This window comes from Antedon mediterranea, chromosome 11 (assembly GCF_964355755.1).
Source record: "Antedon mediterranea chromosome 11, ecAntMedi1.1, whole genome shotgun sequence".
NCBI classification, from domain to species: Eukaryota; Metazoa; Echinodermata; class Crinoidea; order Comatulida; family Antedonidae; genus Antedon; species Antedon mediterranea.
The window spans coordinates 7196409-7213157 of NC_092680.1; the positions used below are offsets into that span (position 1 = coordinate 7196409).

Sequence of the window (16749 nt, forward strand, 5' to 3'; positions counted from 1 at the left end):
AAAGATTTTTGTGATAGGCCTATATGTGAAATATTTACTTAATATATGAAAGGTAGGCCAAAAAAGAGGATTAGTGTATAATTTATATACATATTTCGATCCGTGCTTGTTAAAATACTCAGTGTCTACAGACCTGGAGTAATAGTCCTGCGACCGCCCCTGGAAATGTAGGTACTGTACTAACAAATGGCATACATCTTGTTAGGTTCTGTCAGAATAGTCACTCTGAGAAATTTGCGTCAATTCATAATATGAAATTACGCCATCTAGCGTTTAGACTTTATAACGTTGCTGTCCCTCTAGTACATCCAGTCAATTTGATTCGATCGCTTGTATACTAGGCTGATTAACAAATAGACCAGGGTGTGTCATTCATGGCTAACGTAAGTACAGATTACTATAATGAATTAAAGAACAGAAGGATATTACAATTTATTTTTGTTGTAGGCACTTCCTAGGACCAATCTGAACAACATATAATAAATAGAGAAAAAATGGAGATGAAGAAAAATTGCTAAATTGCATATAACTAAAATGACCGTTTCTCTGAATTTTAAACCCAATCCGATTTTGGCAAATATTTTGTTCAACCACAGTCATCAAAACATATTAGTACAGAAAAGAGAAGCTCAGAATCAGTAAAAGGTTGAAAAAATTGCAACAGAATTTTTTTCACCACAATGCATTTCTATAAGGTCCCTATATGAACATATTAAAAGTCTAGAAAAATCCAGGTAGGGGAAATAGGTTTTTTTAAACAAAATGACCGCCAATGGCGAAAAATGTCTAAAAATGAACAAAAAACATATATTGTAGGCCTATATCTAATTACCACTTGATATCAGTTTTTATAATGCTTTTTATATTTCTTTAGTGTCAAACATTTCAACTGCAATATACATATTAATTTAAGTGCTATTTGGCAGCAAAACATACATTTAAGTATCAAGAGATCACCACAGTTATAATAATAGACAACGTAGTCCTATGCATTATAATGCAGTACTATGGTGTCTAATAAAACAGTTCATTTACATTTGTACTGTCACAACAATAGAATTATACAATCTTACAATCTATTAATTCATTAATTTTTATTGTCCGGTTATCATCGTCTGTTTGTCTGGAATTGAGCATGTGCTGATGCCGTGGTATTCTTCACAAACAGTGGTACTGAGGGTAAATTTGTCATCAATGGACACACCACACCATTTGTAACTTTCCATCCCCCAGTCTGTGGGTTGAAGAGTATTTTCTATCCACTGCTGTACCATGGTAATAGACATGCAGGGAATGACATTTTGCAGCACTTGTTGGAGGAATAGATTTTATTTCAAGTGCTGTTTTGCTTTTTGCTACTTTCTCCCAGAACGTATTCTTACAAAATAGTTACCAATGCCAATTCCCCTGATGCGATGATTTCTTTTTTTCGAGGACGTTTGGTTTTACAGAGTTTGTAAGCATAGTACTGCAGTTGTGATGAATTTTTAAGACTAACACCTTATCCTCTATCAAATAGATGGGATGTAGTCTCACATCCCTGGATTCCATGTATAAAAAGCAAATTAATTTGTACAGAGCTTCATACCAAGGAAAGACTTTACATGCATTCACAAGGCTCCCCCATAGAGAACATACAGTATTAAATCAATGAATGAAGCAGCAACCGTGACAGAATATTAATTTAATATTATTACACTATGGGTCAAAATCAGCCATATTCATCAATAGAGAAGCAGTCCACATTCCCTCACATATACTATTTCATCATTGATGGCTATGAGAGACAGTCATACACATGCATAATTTGTTGAAAAAGAACCTTGTACTTTTCCTGCAGTCCTCTTTTACTCCATTAACTCCATACATACTGCATGCTAGACTACTCAGAAACCTTCATCTCACTGCCCTCTGTATGTTATCAATGGGGGAGCACTGCTACATCAAACCTTGGCCCAAACAGCAACATTTCAAGACATTTATTATGTACCATGTATGTTTGTTACGTTATGTGAAGGCAAAGTAAACTCTTGTATTTTTATGGCTATAATTATGGGCTGTAAGTAAATTTGGTTTAAGAAAAGGTGTTGGTCTTAAAAATCATCACATCACAGTTGGAGTAGTATGACAAATTCTGTAAACCAACCAGTTTCCAAAAAAAAAAAGAAAACATTGTATCAGAGGAATTTGGCATTGGTAGAGCTATATATGGAGGGAAGTCAATGGAGACTTTTAGACAGCCTACTTTTCTTTGAGAAAGTTGCAAAAAGCAAAATCTATTCCCTCAAAATGCTGCAAAATTTCATTTCGTGAGTCTTTATTACCAGGTATAGCAATGAATAGGAAATACTCTTCAACCCACAGACTGGAGATAGAAAGTTACAGATGGCATGATGTGTCTATTGATGACAAATTTACATGTTCTACTTCTAGCAATGGTTTTACTTTTTGTTTACCGGTGGGTCATTTGGTCTACTTTCAAATCGTTTGACGTTAGAGCATGCAATACTTTAAATTGTATTTATTATTACATTAGCAGTAAATAAACTGCGCGGATAACTTAGTCATATCATCCTGGGCAAAATACATCAAGCTTCGAATTATGAACGATTTACCAGTATTGATTTTATAACCCGGATGTATAAAATCACCCAATGAAAGGATGCTTTAATTATTACGGGATCAATGCACTAATACCAATCTTATAAGAAATATAAATATCTAGATTTATAGTTAGTTAAGTTTCTTACACGAAACGACGCACAGTGGGCCAGAATTGGTTCAAAGTGTACCAAAAGTCTATACGCATAAATAAATACTGATTACCTTAACTTTTAAAGGATCTAAGAGGTTTTCAGACCCGTAGAATTTAATAGAAGTATTTTTAAATAGGTATGACGTAATACAAATGGTGTTTTCTAATTGGTTGAGGCGAATGTGCTTGTGATTCTTATGTCGATTGATATTACATTCATTATTGAAAGTGTAAGGGTTTCTATTACACCCAATAAATCCAACTGGAACATTTTCTTAATATATTAGACGTCATAAAATAATAATTTTTGATTAGATGACTTTAATTCTCATTGCAATATCATGTGTGATTAAATTGCATCCATGATTGAAACGTACTTAAATTATTTAAAGATCCACAGAGTTCAATGAAACCATCTTTTTATTGTTCAGTATGATGTCATTACAAATACTGTTTTCTGATTGTGTGAATAATATTAATATTGAAAATAGGTTTTTATTGTATGTTACAAATAAGGGTTTAAATGACTGAAATACATCACTTATGTTGTTATTTGTTTTCATTGTATGTTTTCGTCGATAGACTCTTCGCTCATCATACCTATCAGTAATACAGAACTCGAAATAATTGATGAACCATGAACTAGGAGAACATGTACACTCACTGGCATTTTATACCATGGATAGAGTTGTATATATAACTCTGCTGCTTTTCGGCAGTAGTCCGTAAATTGTAAAGGGTCTAAACACGTACTAGATTTACATCCAACCCGCAAATATATTAGACGTCATAAAATAATAATTTTTGATGAGATGACTTTAATTCTCATTGCAATATCATGTGTGATTAAATTGCATCCATGATTGAAACGTACTTAAATTATTTAAAGATCCACAGAGTTCAATGAAACCATCTTTATATTGTTCAGTATGATTTCATTACAAATACTGTTTTCTGATTGTGTGTGGATAGAGTTGTATATATAACTCTGCTGTTTTTCGGCAGTAGTCCCTAAATTGTAAAGGGTCTAAACACGTACTAGATTTACATCCAACCCGCAAATTTCAGCGAAAGTCTCCTTTTCCTGGAAAGCTAGCTCTGCAAGCTATGTTGCCATTGTTTTCCTGAACCTTGTTTAAGTTCATCTACTTTCATTCCTATATCTTCTTTAAACCGATCGTGTATTTCGTTTCTTCATATCGGCAACGATGGCTTTTTCACTATCAGACGAAATACGCCCCTTTTTTAACTGGCATTCTGTACCAATATGAATTAGCATTTCGAAGCACCTACTCCATTTGTGTAGTGGCGAGAGCCATAGGTGTAGGCTTCTTCACTTGACGATGGGAGTTTATCCAAATCATTAAACTGTTTTGGAGTAGCTCCACATATATATAACATCGCATTAAATACTTGGTTTCAGTCAAAGCATTTACGACCTTTTGGTCAACTATGGTGAATTGTAAATTGTAGTGTATTTAGATGTTGTCTTTTCTGTTTTCATCTGCAGCCAGTTCCTAGTTAATTAATATGAAATAATATATTGAATTGCAACTGTAAAGGTCGGCAAAATCACGAGGAAGTATCTTTATGTTCAACTACTTCTGTAATTTCTTCTTTTTTTTACTGAACAATTCGAAGTGCAGTTTGGTCCAGCAAGCTTTGAAGGGGTACTCTTGCCGAATCTTCTTTAACCGTTATATTATTTGCGTAGCATCTATGCTTAGCTTCCCTCACGTTCCACAAACCTGTTTGGTATGACTGTTTTGTCATATCAGTTTCAACTAGCTAAAAGTGACAAAGCTTTTTCACTTGTAAACTTGATCGGTTCTGGTTTTTTTTTTCGGATATTAACTTTCTTATTTTAGCTGGTCTTAATGGTGTTAGCATTGCAAACTTCAGCACATATTTTAAATGTGAATTTTGCTTATAGACGCCTTGTGAAGCAGCATAGAGAAGTTCTTTTGGTTCTCTGACTAATAATAGCTGATGAAATGAACCTTGTGACGGCCATACTTGTACCATCGTGGAAAGGTTTTCTCTTCGTCAAGTTCGTGCGATTGCGGTACATCAATGTGTCAATGGAAATGCATTATACATTTATTTTAAAACGGGACATTTAAATAGCTTCCTATATGCGATGTCGCAAATTTTCGCAGCCAAATTTGGTATTAACGTAAAGCTCAAGCTTTGCTCGAAATATTAATCTCAAAATTAGCGCGCGAATCGACGCGAATCCAAACTACTTTAGTGGTTTTACTCTAAAAATACGATTTTTTGGTATTTTTGGGCTATATTTTGTGACTTTTAACCCTAAAATAAAGCAATAATCGAAAATGTTATTTTACTGCCTAATATTATTAATAACAACAACAATTTCATGCAGTATCAAATCCATTGCTTTTTTCTAGAAAAAATAACAGCGAATTTATCAAAACTGTTGTTTTTGCTCATTTTAAGTGAAATGCCATGGTTTCTTCAAGTTTCCATGGTTACAAGACACTATTAAAATTTACAAAAAATAAAATTATTAGTGGATTTATATAATTTAAGATGTCTTCTTCCTAATCGAATATTAAAAAGTTCGGAATGCCACATTTACCATTTTGGACTTTTGGCACACTTTGAATTGATTCTGGCCCACTGTGCGACGTTTCAAGGTCAATCATTATAGGCCGGGTACAAAGATAGCACAAACAAAATACCATAACACAACAAGAAAAGAAAGGAAAATGATTTAACAAAACAATTCGTTTTCAAGCGAAATGAAATCTTTCGATAAATCATGAGAAACCAAATAATTCCGGCCAAAGAATCAGTTTACAGAAAATAAGTGAAAATTATAGGCCTAGCAGAGACCATATTTCGATGTTACAATAAGAAAGGTAACCATATATTTTAATATATCAAATATATTATATATTTAACAAGTTCAGAATCCCGGTGAAGAGGCACTCAGTGTTTGCATGGCACGAGGCATTTTTTTGGATGGCAATCCTATGTTTTTTGTTGTCTTATGTTATAGGTTCGAACCACTTTTATTTCTTCGTCTGTTCAAATGTTTATTTACAATACATTGCACATAATGATAATAATAATGTAGAATTATAACGCCATACAGTACATTATACTTCAACAGGATTTTTGGTCTACTGTCTGGAGTAACTTACAAGATAGATTTGCTGTCATGAGTATGTTCGTATATCCCAAAGCCTAGGGTAGTCACAATGCAAAATGAAATAGCCGTGTGACTCTTCGAGTTATTAAATCTTGTAGCGGGAAAATCGAAAATTATTGGGATACTGTCTTCCATTATAAAGTTGCTTGTAATGGTATTTCCGTATATCCATATAAGGGTAATAGTCACAAAGTAAAATTTTCCAGATAAAGCTAAGAATGCTGAAGAAGTATTAAATATGTGGAAACAACGCTCACTTACTTTGTTTGGAACTAACTATTATTAAGTCACTGTTTCTCCCGATATTCACGTAACTATGTTTTCTCAAATTTACCAGACCCACCCGATTGTTTCCTTCAAGATATTCAAAGTAAAATATTTAAATTTATATGGAACGGAAAACCCGATAAAGTCAAAAGAAAGGTCATGCTTAACAATTTTGACGAAGGAGGGTTAAAAATTCCTCATATTAAGAGTTACTGTACATCTCTCAAATCATGTTGGGTGAAAAGATATCTTGATGGAAATTAATCCAAGTGGAAAGTGTTTTTAAAAAGTAAGATTAAAGAGGTTGAAGGAAATATTGTTTTCGAAACCAACTTTTCTAAATCTTCAAAAATATTAAAACAATTTGAAAGGTTCCATAAAGATATACTCTCTGCGTGGAGTGAATACAATTTTGTAGAACCGTATACGATAGAGGACATCTTAAATCAATCTTTATGGAACAACTCATGTTTTGATAAAAGAGAATTTAAAGTTGAAAAAAATTGGTTGGATAAAAATGTAAACTTTTTGTCTTTTGTCTGTTTGTTATTTTAATGTTGAGCATCAAATAAATTCAATCAATTCAATCAATCAATCAACTATGTAAAAGATATCGTGAACAAAGAAGGGAAACTATTAGAACTAGACAAATTTAACCAAAAATATAATTTTAAACCAGACTTCTTATTATATCACCAGATTGTAAATTCAATTCCAAAGCTCTGGAAACAGAAATTAATTGAACAAGGTGTAAACACAACTAATGAAGTTGAATCTAAATTATTGTGAACACGAGAAATTGTCATTATATCTATAAACACATTATATTAAAAAAATGTTGAAGAGCCAATTGGAATTGAATCAAAATGGGAAAAAGAGTTTGACAACGAACTTAATTTAAATTTACACGCCTGTACAAATGACACTAAGCTCAAAAATGTTCAATTTAAATTTATTCATCGTATAATTTATACAAATACAATGCTCTTTAAGATGTCAAAGGTCGATTCACCAATGTGTAGTTTTTGCAAGGAAAAGCAGGAAACACTGCTTCATATGTTCTTTGAATGTGATCTAGTAAAGAAAATATGGGAAAATGTAAAACAATATATGTATCGAAATATCAACAATAACTTAATTATTACCAAAGAAAGTATATGTTTTGGTTTTTGGAAAAACACACAGTGATGCAAACATTCTAATTTTAATTACAAAGTGGTACATTTTTAGTTGCAAAATCAAAAAACAATTACTTAATTATAATCACTTATTTCACATTTACCAAAAATACAAGGCAACCATATTATTTACAAAATGACTATTATAAAGTGTATTTTTGCGATACATTATTTTTTTTTCTTTAATTTCATTACTCTCTTATTTTTGAGAGAGTATTTTATCGTGTTTCTTTTTATTCGTTTTAATAGTTACGTTACCTTTATCTATTAATTTTGTATTATGTATGTGTTGAAATGAAAAAAAAAAAAAAAAAAAAACAATGTAAAAGGGATTTTGCTGTGTGGCTCTTCGCATAATTAAATCTTTTATGGCCCAACGGGCATTTTTGAGCTACTGTCTGAGGCAACTTACAGAATAAAATTGCTGTCAATGGTATTTTTGTGCATCCTAATGTGTAACAGTTACAATGCAAAATAAATTATCCGTTTGGCTCTTCGCATGATTAAATCTTGTATGGCCCAACGGGCATTTTTGGGCTACTGTCTGGAGCAACTTACAGGATAAAGTTGCTGTTAATGGTATTTTTGTACACCCCAATGTGTGACAGTTACAATGCAAAAGGAATTAGCCGTGTGGCTCTTGACATGAATAACACTATTTTTTTAGTGGTCACTTGGGGCTACTGCCTGGGGCAACTTACAGGATAAAGTTGCTGTCATTGCTGTTTTAACATTGTATACACATATGGGGACAATGTCCAACAACTTTTATCCGTGTGGTTTTTCACATGATTAAATCCATTTTTTACCCCCCCCCCCCCTTATTTGGTGTCCCCAGGAAAAATCTACAGGATAGGACCCGGCAGCAATATTGATTATTGAATCTTAGCTATATATCTACATAATCAGCCCATCAAATGTTTTGTGGCTTTTCACATGAATAAACTTTCTGGGCGCCCTGTCTATAAAGTCAAATACGTCACTTACGGTCATTTGTTGGACAAAATGTTCCATAAAAACAATTTGGAAAAAAAAATTCTCGTGACAACTAACGGCTGGCGTTCTATTGGTAGGGCCTATATAAAAACTCGGATAAAAATATTGGTCTCTAGGCAGTAAAATAGTTTTTTGTTAGTTTTGACCTTGACCTATGACCTCTTCCCCTAGACAGTTCAAATGTAGTAAATCCTAGTACAATTCCAATCATATAGGCTACTTCATTACGCCAGTATTTATGCTCCTCCTCCCTTCCAACACACCCCAAATACTGGGTGATGTGTTTAAGATGGTTCCAACCCATAATCCCTCAATGGCAGTTTTCAAATGTAGTTTAAAACATTCCCAGTACAGTTTCGGTCATGGTGATAGGCTACATCTTTACACCAAACTCCCAGCACCTTCCCAAGGATAATTAAAATACATTTTGCTACCACAATTCTGGTCAATTCTACTCCTAGCCGCGCCTAAGCAAATCCCCTGAACCCCAACTCCCACACCCTATCTCCCAATCCTCCTCCCTCCTCCCCACTTTCCCCCAACTTCCCTCTCCCACCAAATCCCAACACTTTTTGAAATGTAGTTTAAAACCTTCCCAGTACAATTGCGATCATTTTGATACCCAATATATGTATGGTTAAAATTTGTATACTGAACAAACATCAAAAGTATTATATATATTTATACATATTTTGGCCACTAAATTGGATCCTAGATGGCGGATGATGTTCAAATGTGGTTTAAAACCTTCCCGGTACAATTGCGGTCATTCTGATACCTATATGTATTGTTACATGCAGTAACAAAAAATTGTATAACGAACAAACAAACAAACAAACACACAAAAGTACAAACTCTTTCACCGTCTTATAATATAGATTAAAGATTCTGTCAACATCAATCAAACAATATATATTTTAAAAATCAATTATATTTATTTAAATCAATGCATATAACCTATAATTCGTGCTAGTGAATTAAATCTAATTAGACTTGTGTTTATCTTTAATATTGACAGAAATAACAAATATTTATTTAGCCAAGTATTTCGCTCAGTTTCTTATCAGTAGTGCATGATATATTTGTATAGTATTTTGGATTATTACACTTAAACTGCTGTACAGTTACACGTGTTTTTTATTTCAGGTCAAGCGCATAAAAATCTTGTTTTTATTTGTAAGCATCATCGTTTGTTTGACGTATATTTTCGTCAGCAACATCGTTGAATCCTTCGTTAACTATCCTATGCCTAAAGAATGCCGAAGGTAGGTACACATTATAAGTTGTAGATGTATTTTACTGCCCCGTCGTCATGAAAGAACGACTCAACTGCATAAAGCAAGTTTTGAAATAATCAACAATGTCAGTGTTGATGCTTTTTCATGACATTGTGTGTCAATCACATTCAAGAAACCATGAAAGACTCAATGTAACTGTATTTGTCAAAGTATATCAATTATATATAACAAGAATATACTATAATAATAATGTTATTTTTCCAATAATTTATAATGAGAGGCCTATTTCTAACTTACCATTAATTAACTCTGTATACTCTGTATGTACATAATGTGATGGTAACACAAGTATACATTATTATATGTGAACAAGAATACATTTCTTAATAGATTATTATACATTTAGATTTTTTTTGATAATAATAATTACTTTGTTTTGTGCAATTTGTATTATTCTAGATTGCAATCAAATCTGAAACTTTGTCAGTTGGGATAGTCCTACTATTCCAGAATGTGTCTGACTACCATGTCTTTGGTTGGTCTCGTTCTTCTTAACCAATTCGTGCAATCTTCTATACAACTATTTACTTTATCAGAAAGTGATATCTGTTCACTAAAAAAAAATTTAAAATATGGTATTAATGGGGGTTTTTTTTGTATTTAAAACCAAATGAGATTTATTACACAAATAAATATTTCCAATTTATAACATATTTCATTTATTATAATATATATTTGCGCAGTATTTACATTATTTGGTAACCGATTGTTATTAATGACCAACATAGAAATTACAACACAGACTATTATTTTGATTTAATAGTTTATTAAATTCAATTCTGTCATTGTATATTTATTTTAGTACATGTACAGAAATATATGACATCTAAATCATATTAATAATTATAATAATTGGCGGTTACCAAATAATGGGAACTAATGCAGGAATGGAACGTTGATAATGCGCAAATATATATATTATAATAAATGAAATATGTTATAAATTGGAAATATTTATTTTTGTAATAAATCTCATTTGGTTTTAAATACAAAAAAAAACCATTGATACCATTTTTTTTATTATATACAGTACAGTACCGTACCAACCAAATTAAATCAAATTTTGCAAATATTTTGTATTAAATGTTATACCACTAAAGAATTCTTGAAAAAAAAGTATTTTAAGTCTTTAAGAGTATCCTTCCATCCCCTTCTTCTAACAATATTTGTAGTTTTAATAATAATAAATAATTAGAGTACAGAGTATACATGCAACTATTAAGAATGTAGGTTATAATAAAGGATTATATTTCAATATTTGATTTTATTTATATTTCATTAATGATAATTATATTGTTTTAGAATAATATCATCAATGTTTTGTAGGGACCGATTTTGCTTGGTTTCCACTTTGACAGAACACAACGGCGTAGGCACAACGCCGAGCAAAGTGATTATGACGATGACACGGTTAACGTACTTGCGTTGCGTCCAGTGGTAACCAAGCTTGAAGCGTGGTTCCCACTAGCGACGCAACGCAAGGACGTAACGCAACGCAAGTGAATTGACCAATCACAAGCGATGGCTTATTCGCTTGTGATTGCTAACTGTCTATAACTTCACTTGTCATTGGTTAAAACGCTTGCGTTGCGTTTACGTCCTTGCGTTACGTTCTAGTGGTAACCAAGCTTAATGCTTCCCACGTTTGTTGTATTTTTTTCAAATGGCTACCAACAAGCGGTACCTTTTTTTACTTACATTGTAACATTCCGTTCTTATTATTAATAGACTACCATCATCATTTTTTAAAAATTACGATATTACTGACGACCAAAAAAGACAATTACGGTAAGAAAAATGTCTGTCTAAACATGGTAAATGAGTTTCTATTATAATGGTATTTATTGATATCAATTGAGGTAGTCAATTTAAACTTTGGACCCATATCTTAGCGTATTCATTTTTTTGCATATTAATTTCTTCGCATATTTATTTCTAAACCCGTATTCATTTTCTTAACACATTCATATCTTAACATAAATTAATCGTATCTTAGCATATTCATTTCTAAACATTTCATTTCTTAACATCATCATAATCTTAGCGTGGTAATGATTTGTTTATTTTTTAAGCATATTTATTTCTTAACGTATTAATTTCTTAACACATTTTTTTCTTAACGCATTCATTTCTTAACGCATTCATTTTCTAAGTATATTCATTTCTTAACATAATTATAATCTTAGCATGTTTATTTCTTAACATATTTATTTCTTAAAGTATTCATTTCCCAACAGTTTATTTCTTAACCTATAGTATATACGGCATTCATTTCTTAGCATATTAACTTAATATCATTTATAACTTATTCATTTTTAAACATATTCATTATATTTTCGTAACCAATTCCTTTCATTTCATCACGTACTCAATATTAATTCCATGTGTGAAATTGCATTTTGACTTTGTCAATGAATTATTAGTGTTTTAAAACCTAGAATTTATCAGTTATTCTACCAATGTTGCTATTTCCTGTTTTGCAATTTAGAAGCAGCGCAGTGAGAATGAACTATTATCTTTATAATTAATGAATTAGATAATAGGAATGATTTTACCATTGTCATTCTAATTTATTACAATATACGACAAATATCACGTGACATTATGTACTTATACTGTCAGTTTTTGTATGTCTCTATTTATTGCCCACATACACCGAACTCCATAACTATATAACAGTAAAACATCTTGATAAGATTTTATGACTATAAATGTGTCTCATCGTTTTCGTTGGTATCATGACAATTGTTTGGATGCTCTTTGTATCTTTTGATGTGTTTTTTCATTATCGTGTTTAAGAGCTTATCTGTGTACAAACATAACATTTTAAATATTTTATATATTTGACAATAAATGCTGTGCAAGCAGCGCATTCATTTTTACTTTTAAATTAACAGTTATCGACATAATATAATAATACATATAATAATTATATATCTACACAATCAATTTTCAGTCATGAATATCTATCAATGTTTTTATACATTGTTCATTTATGTTATTTACCAAATCATTAGAATTAAAATTGAAATACATTTTAACAATATCTAACGTTTCTATTTCGTATAAAAAAAACATACGATTATTTACCACATAGGCCTAAATAAGATTTATTGAATTATTGAATTGAACAAAATATTGATACTAAAATAACATTGTCATTTTTCGTATCCATCAACTAAGGTAGGCATACTTTTCTATTAATAATTAATTTCTATTAATGTTAAATACGGGAACTTGTGTTAGTTGAATATAGCCAAGTAGGCGTAAGCAACAGTTTGATCGCTTACGATTATTTTTTACGTCATAGTTCAAGCTTGGACATTTATAAGGATAATGATTATTTTATTTCAGAAAATTGATGAAGACATGTTTCCCACTAGATTCTGCTTTTTTGGTTTATAAAGAAACAGATGTAGGGACGGACAAGTTAAGATTTAAACAAGGCTTCAATTTGTTTGAATACATGTCTAGTTTTACCACATCGAACACTGGAACAAACTCTATGATTAACAAGAGCCATTTTAAATCCATTACATTTCAAAGAGATTGTGCCATTGTCGGGAATGGAGGTATTCTTATTGGCAGTAAATGTGGAAAAAACATCAACAATCATAATTTTGTGTTACGTTCCAATCTGGCTCCGATTGTGAATTACGAGGATGACGTTGGTATTAAAACAAATATGACAGTTTTAAACCGACAAATAATAAGTCAAGTTATAAACACAGTGGATCAGAAAGGTGCGCTGGGTAAAAGATTTCTCGAGCGAATTCAGTATTTGAATGATTCTATTTTATGGTACAGTAAAGACACTCGAGTATATTTTAAAAAAAGACAGTTACAATTACTCAGTAAAATTCTGAAAAATAAATACAATCTTCCCATTCAATTTGGTTACAGTTGGAGAAGCGTCGACCCACTTACAAAATGGTGAGTAAAATGATTTTAAAGGAAGCACAGTATTCAATGTTTGTATAGGATTTATTAGTCATCTTAGGGCCGGAAATGACACTTTCGTTCAAATCACGTGTTATGTAACCCCCCAACCCCCCCACCCCCTTCCCCAAAAAGTAATAGGCCTATCTTTGATTTTTTTTGCGAAAATATGCGATTAACGCGATTAAATTCGCCTAGTGAAAACTGGCTTTTCGATATTTTCCCACCCGATTTTATCACATGAATGTAAAGATCGTTGAATATACAAGTTGAATATTTGCATATTATTAATTATTAATTATTTATTTCGTCATAAACAGGTTCTGGGGTACGGGTATTGATGTTCCACACCTAACAACTGGTTTTAACACGTTCACCGTTGCTGCGTCGCTGTGTAATAATGTTACTCTTTACGGATTCTACCCGTTCTACAATGATACTAATGGAAAACCTCTACGTTACCATTATTACGACAAGACCAATGTTCTTGGAAATCATAGGGTACATGATATGCCGAAAGAATATAAGTTACTTACTCGACTCAACGCGTCAGGAGTATTACGGTTGGTGACGCATTGTAATTGAAATAACGAATTGTTCATCAAGGACCCCAATTGATACAGGAAAGGGGGTGGGATTGCTGTATACATTATAAATAGAAATGGTGGTTTCACTGTCTTACAAGGTAAAAAATGACCTTTGTATCAATGAATTAGATATCATCATCTTAGAGATTAGGCAACTTAATTGTAAACCTTTCTTTTTAATTTGTTGGTATCGTCCACCTAGTTCAAACTTAAGTATTTTAGAAGAATTTGATCTTTGTTAGAAAGTATAGAATCTACAAATGATGTCATGGTTGTCGGTGATGTAAATTGCTACTTGTTAAATCCAAACCCGTCATGTTACACTACAAAATGATTCTAATGTTTATTTTTCTGTTTCACAAATCACTAGCATGTTGCAGAAGCTTAAAACAAACAAGGCTGCAGGCCCAGACAACTTGTCTCCCAAGCTTCTCCAGCTCTGTGCCCCGACATTTGCCCCAGTTCTTTACGAGTTGTTTAAAATTTCAATTTCATCAGGTTGTGTGCCATAAGGTTGGAAGAGGGCACATGTCACCCCTATCTTTAAGAAAGGAGTGACTGCCGATTTTAACAACTACCGGTACCGCCCGGTGGCTTTAACATCTGTTGTGGGTAAATTGCTGGAGAGGCTTGTGGTGCAAGCACTTCTAAAACGTGCTACTGACAATTGCTTGTTTATCGAAAACCAACATGGGTTTTTACCTAATAAATCATGTGCCACGCAACTTGCAACTATTATCCATGACTGGTCCTCTATTTTAGATAAAAGATCTCCACCCCATATTGATGCCATTTTTTTAGATATCTCGAAGGCCTTTGACCGGATGCCTCATGACATTCTCCTCAATAAGCTTTCCCAGCAATTTAACATTACTGGTGATATATGGTACTGGTTAAAGTCTTTTTTAATTAAAATATACCAAAAGGTTCAATTTAAAGGGTCTTCATCTAACTGGGTGGAGGTAACCAGTGGGGTACCTCAAGGCAGTGTACTCGGTTCCATTCTTTTTAACTTTTTTATTAACGATATTATTTGTTCACTTAAATGTAAAACTGCTATTTTTGCTGATGATACTCTTATTTATAATGCAATTAACTCTCCTCAGGATTCTCTAAACCTTCAAGTTGATCTGGACCGACTTGGTCTGTGGAGCCAAGCAAATCGCATGCCTTTCAATGTTATGAAGACGAATGTCCTGCATGTCACACGTTCGCGTAACAGACAGTTGTCTAAATACCTTTTGTATGGCTCTCATATTAGTCCGGTGACATCTTTTAAATACCTTGGTGTTATTTTTAATTCAAAATTGACCTGGAATGACCATGTCCATGTCATTGTTTCCAAAGCTAAACGTATGTTGGGCTTTGTTTGGAGTGTGGCTGGACATGCTTAGACCAGTGCATTTTTGTCTTTGTACAAAAGTCTTGTTTTGCCTGGTCTGGAGTATGCGCAACCTGCTTGGTTTCCATGGACGAAGTCTTTGTCAGATCAGCTTGAGGGGTCCATAGGAGAGCAACTCGTCTTGCTCTCAAACAGCATTGTGGACAGATGTGCTTTGAGGAGAGGTTAAATTTGCTTTCAGTTTCATCTTTGTCTGTTAGAAGAGATAAATTTCTTATTATATTTTGTTTTAAGGTTCTGGTGGGGTTTCTGGACTGCAGCACAGTTCATAACTGTATTTTAATAAATACTCGTCACAATGATCGCTTGTGCTTCAGACATCAAGCTTCAAGGACACAGGCTTTTTTCCATTCTATAGCAATCAGGTTACCCCGTGTCTGGGACCAGCTTCCCAGACCGTTGACAGATGCTGCAGTCCTAGAAAGCCCATCAGCCTTCATTAGAAAAGTTCATATTCATTTTGATTCGCTGTAACTGTATTTTGTCTTTACGTCTTTTATGTGTAAACTGACTTTGGGGTTGGGTCAACCGGCTCAGCTACAGTGATTAAGTTCACTTAGGTTGACCCTGGTCTCCCCAATTTCATTTTTTTTTGTTTTGTATATAGTTAAATAGACCAAATAAATAATGAAATTAAATATTACTACAAATTATCACCTAAAACAACTAATTGATAAACCTACCAGAATTACTAACAATAGCAAAACACTTGTAGACCATATCTATACATCATTACCCGAAAAAGTAAGTTCTTGTGGAGTATTATATGTACTGGTATTAGTGACCATTCTATGGTGTATGCCTCTCTATAAAAAAACTAAAAGTCACACTAAATTTAACCCAAAGTTTAAACCTAATAGAAAATATAAACATTTCAATGTGGAAGCATTCATTCATGATATAAGCAATGTAAATTGGAATGAAATCAAAAGTCACACTGATGTAGATAATGCCCTAAATTATTTTGAGTACAGGTTTCTTAATATAGCTAACACTCATGCCCCAATTAAAATGATACGAGTTCACCATAAAAAAAATCCCTATGGATGACAGACCAACTTATAAATGAAATGAGGAAAAGAGACAAGTTAAAAAAGACATTTAACAAATCACCCTCCTCTCAAGTCTGGAAGAAATTTTAAAAACAAA

The 16749-nt window shown here is 32.6% G+C and overlaps 1 protein-coding gene across 1 annotated transcript; it reads left to right on the top strand.

Annotated features, from left to right (window-relative positions):
- The first annotated feature begins 375 nt into the window (after positions 1-375).
- Positions 376-15489, top strand: LOC140062734 (CMP-N-acetylneuraminate-poly-alpha-2,8-sialyltransferase-like). Its single transcript, XM_072109059.1, has 5 exons — positions 376-383; positions 9521-9639; positions 11401-11460; positions 13027-13605; positions 13932-15489. The coding sequence occupies exons 2-5, from the start codon at positions 9620-9622 to the stop codon at positions 14194-14196; spliced, it is 924 nt and encodes a 307-aa protein (XP_071965160.1). The 5' UTR covers positions 376-383; positions 9521-9619; the 3' UTR covers positions 14197-15489.
- The last annotated feature ends 1260 nt before the right edge of the window (positions 15490-16749 follow it).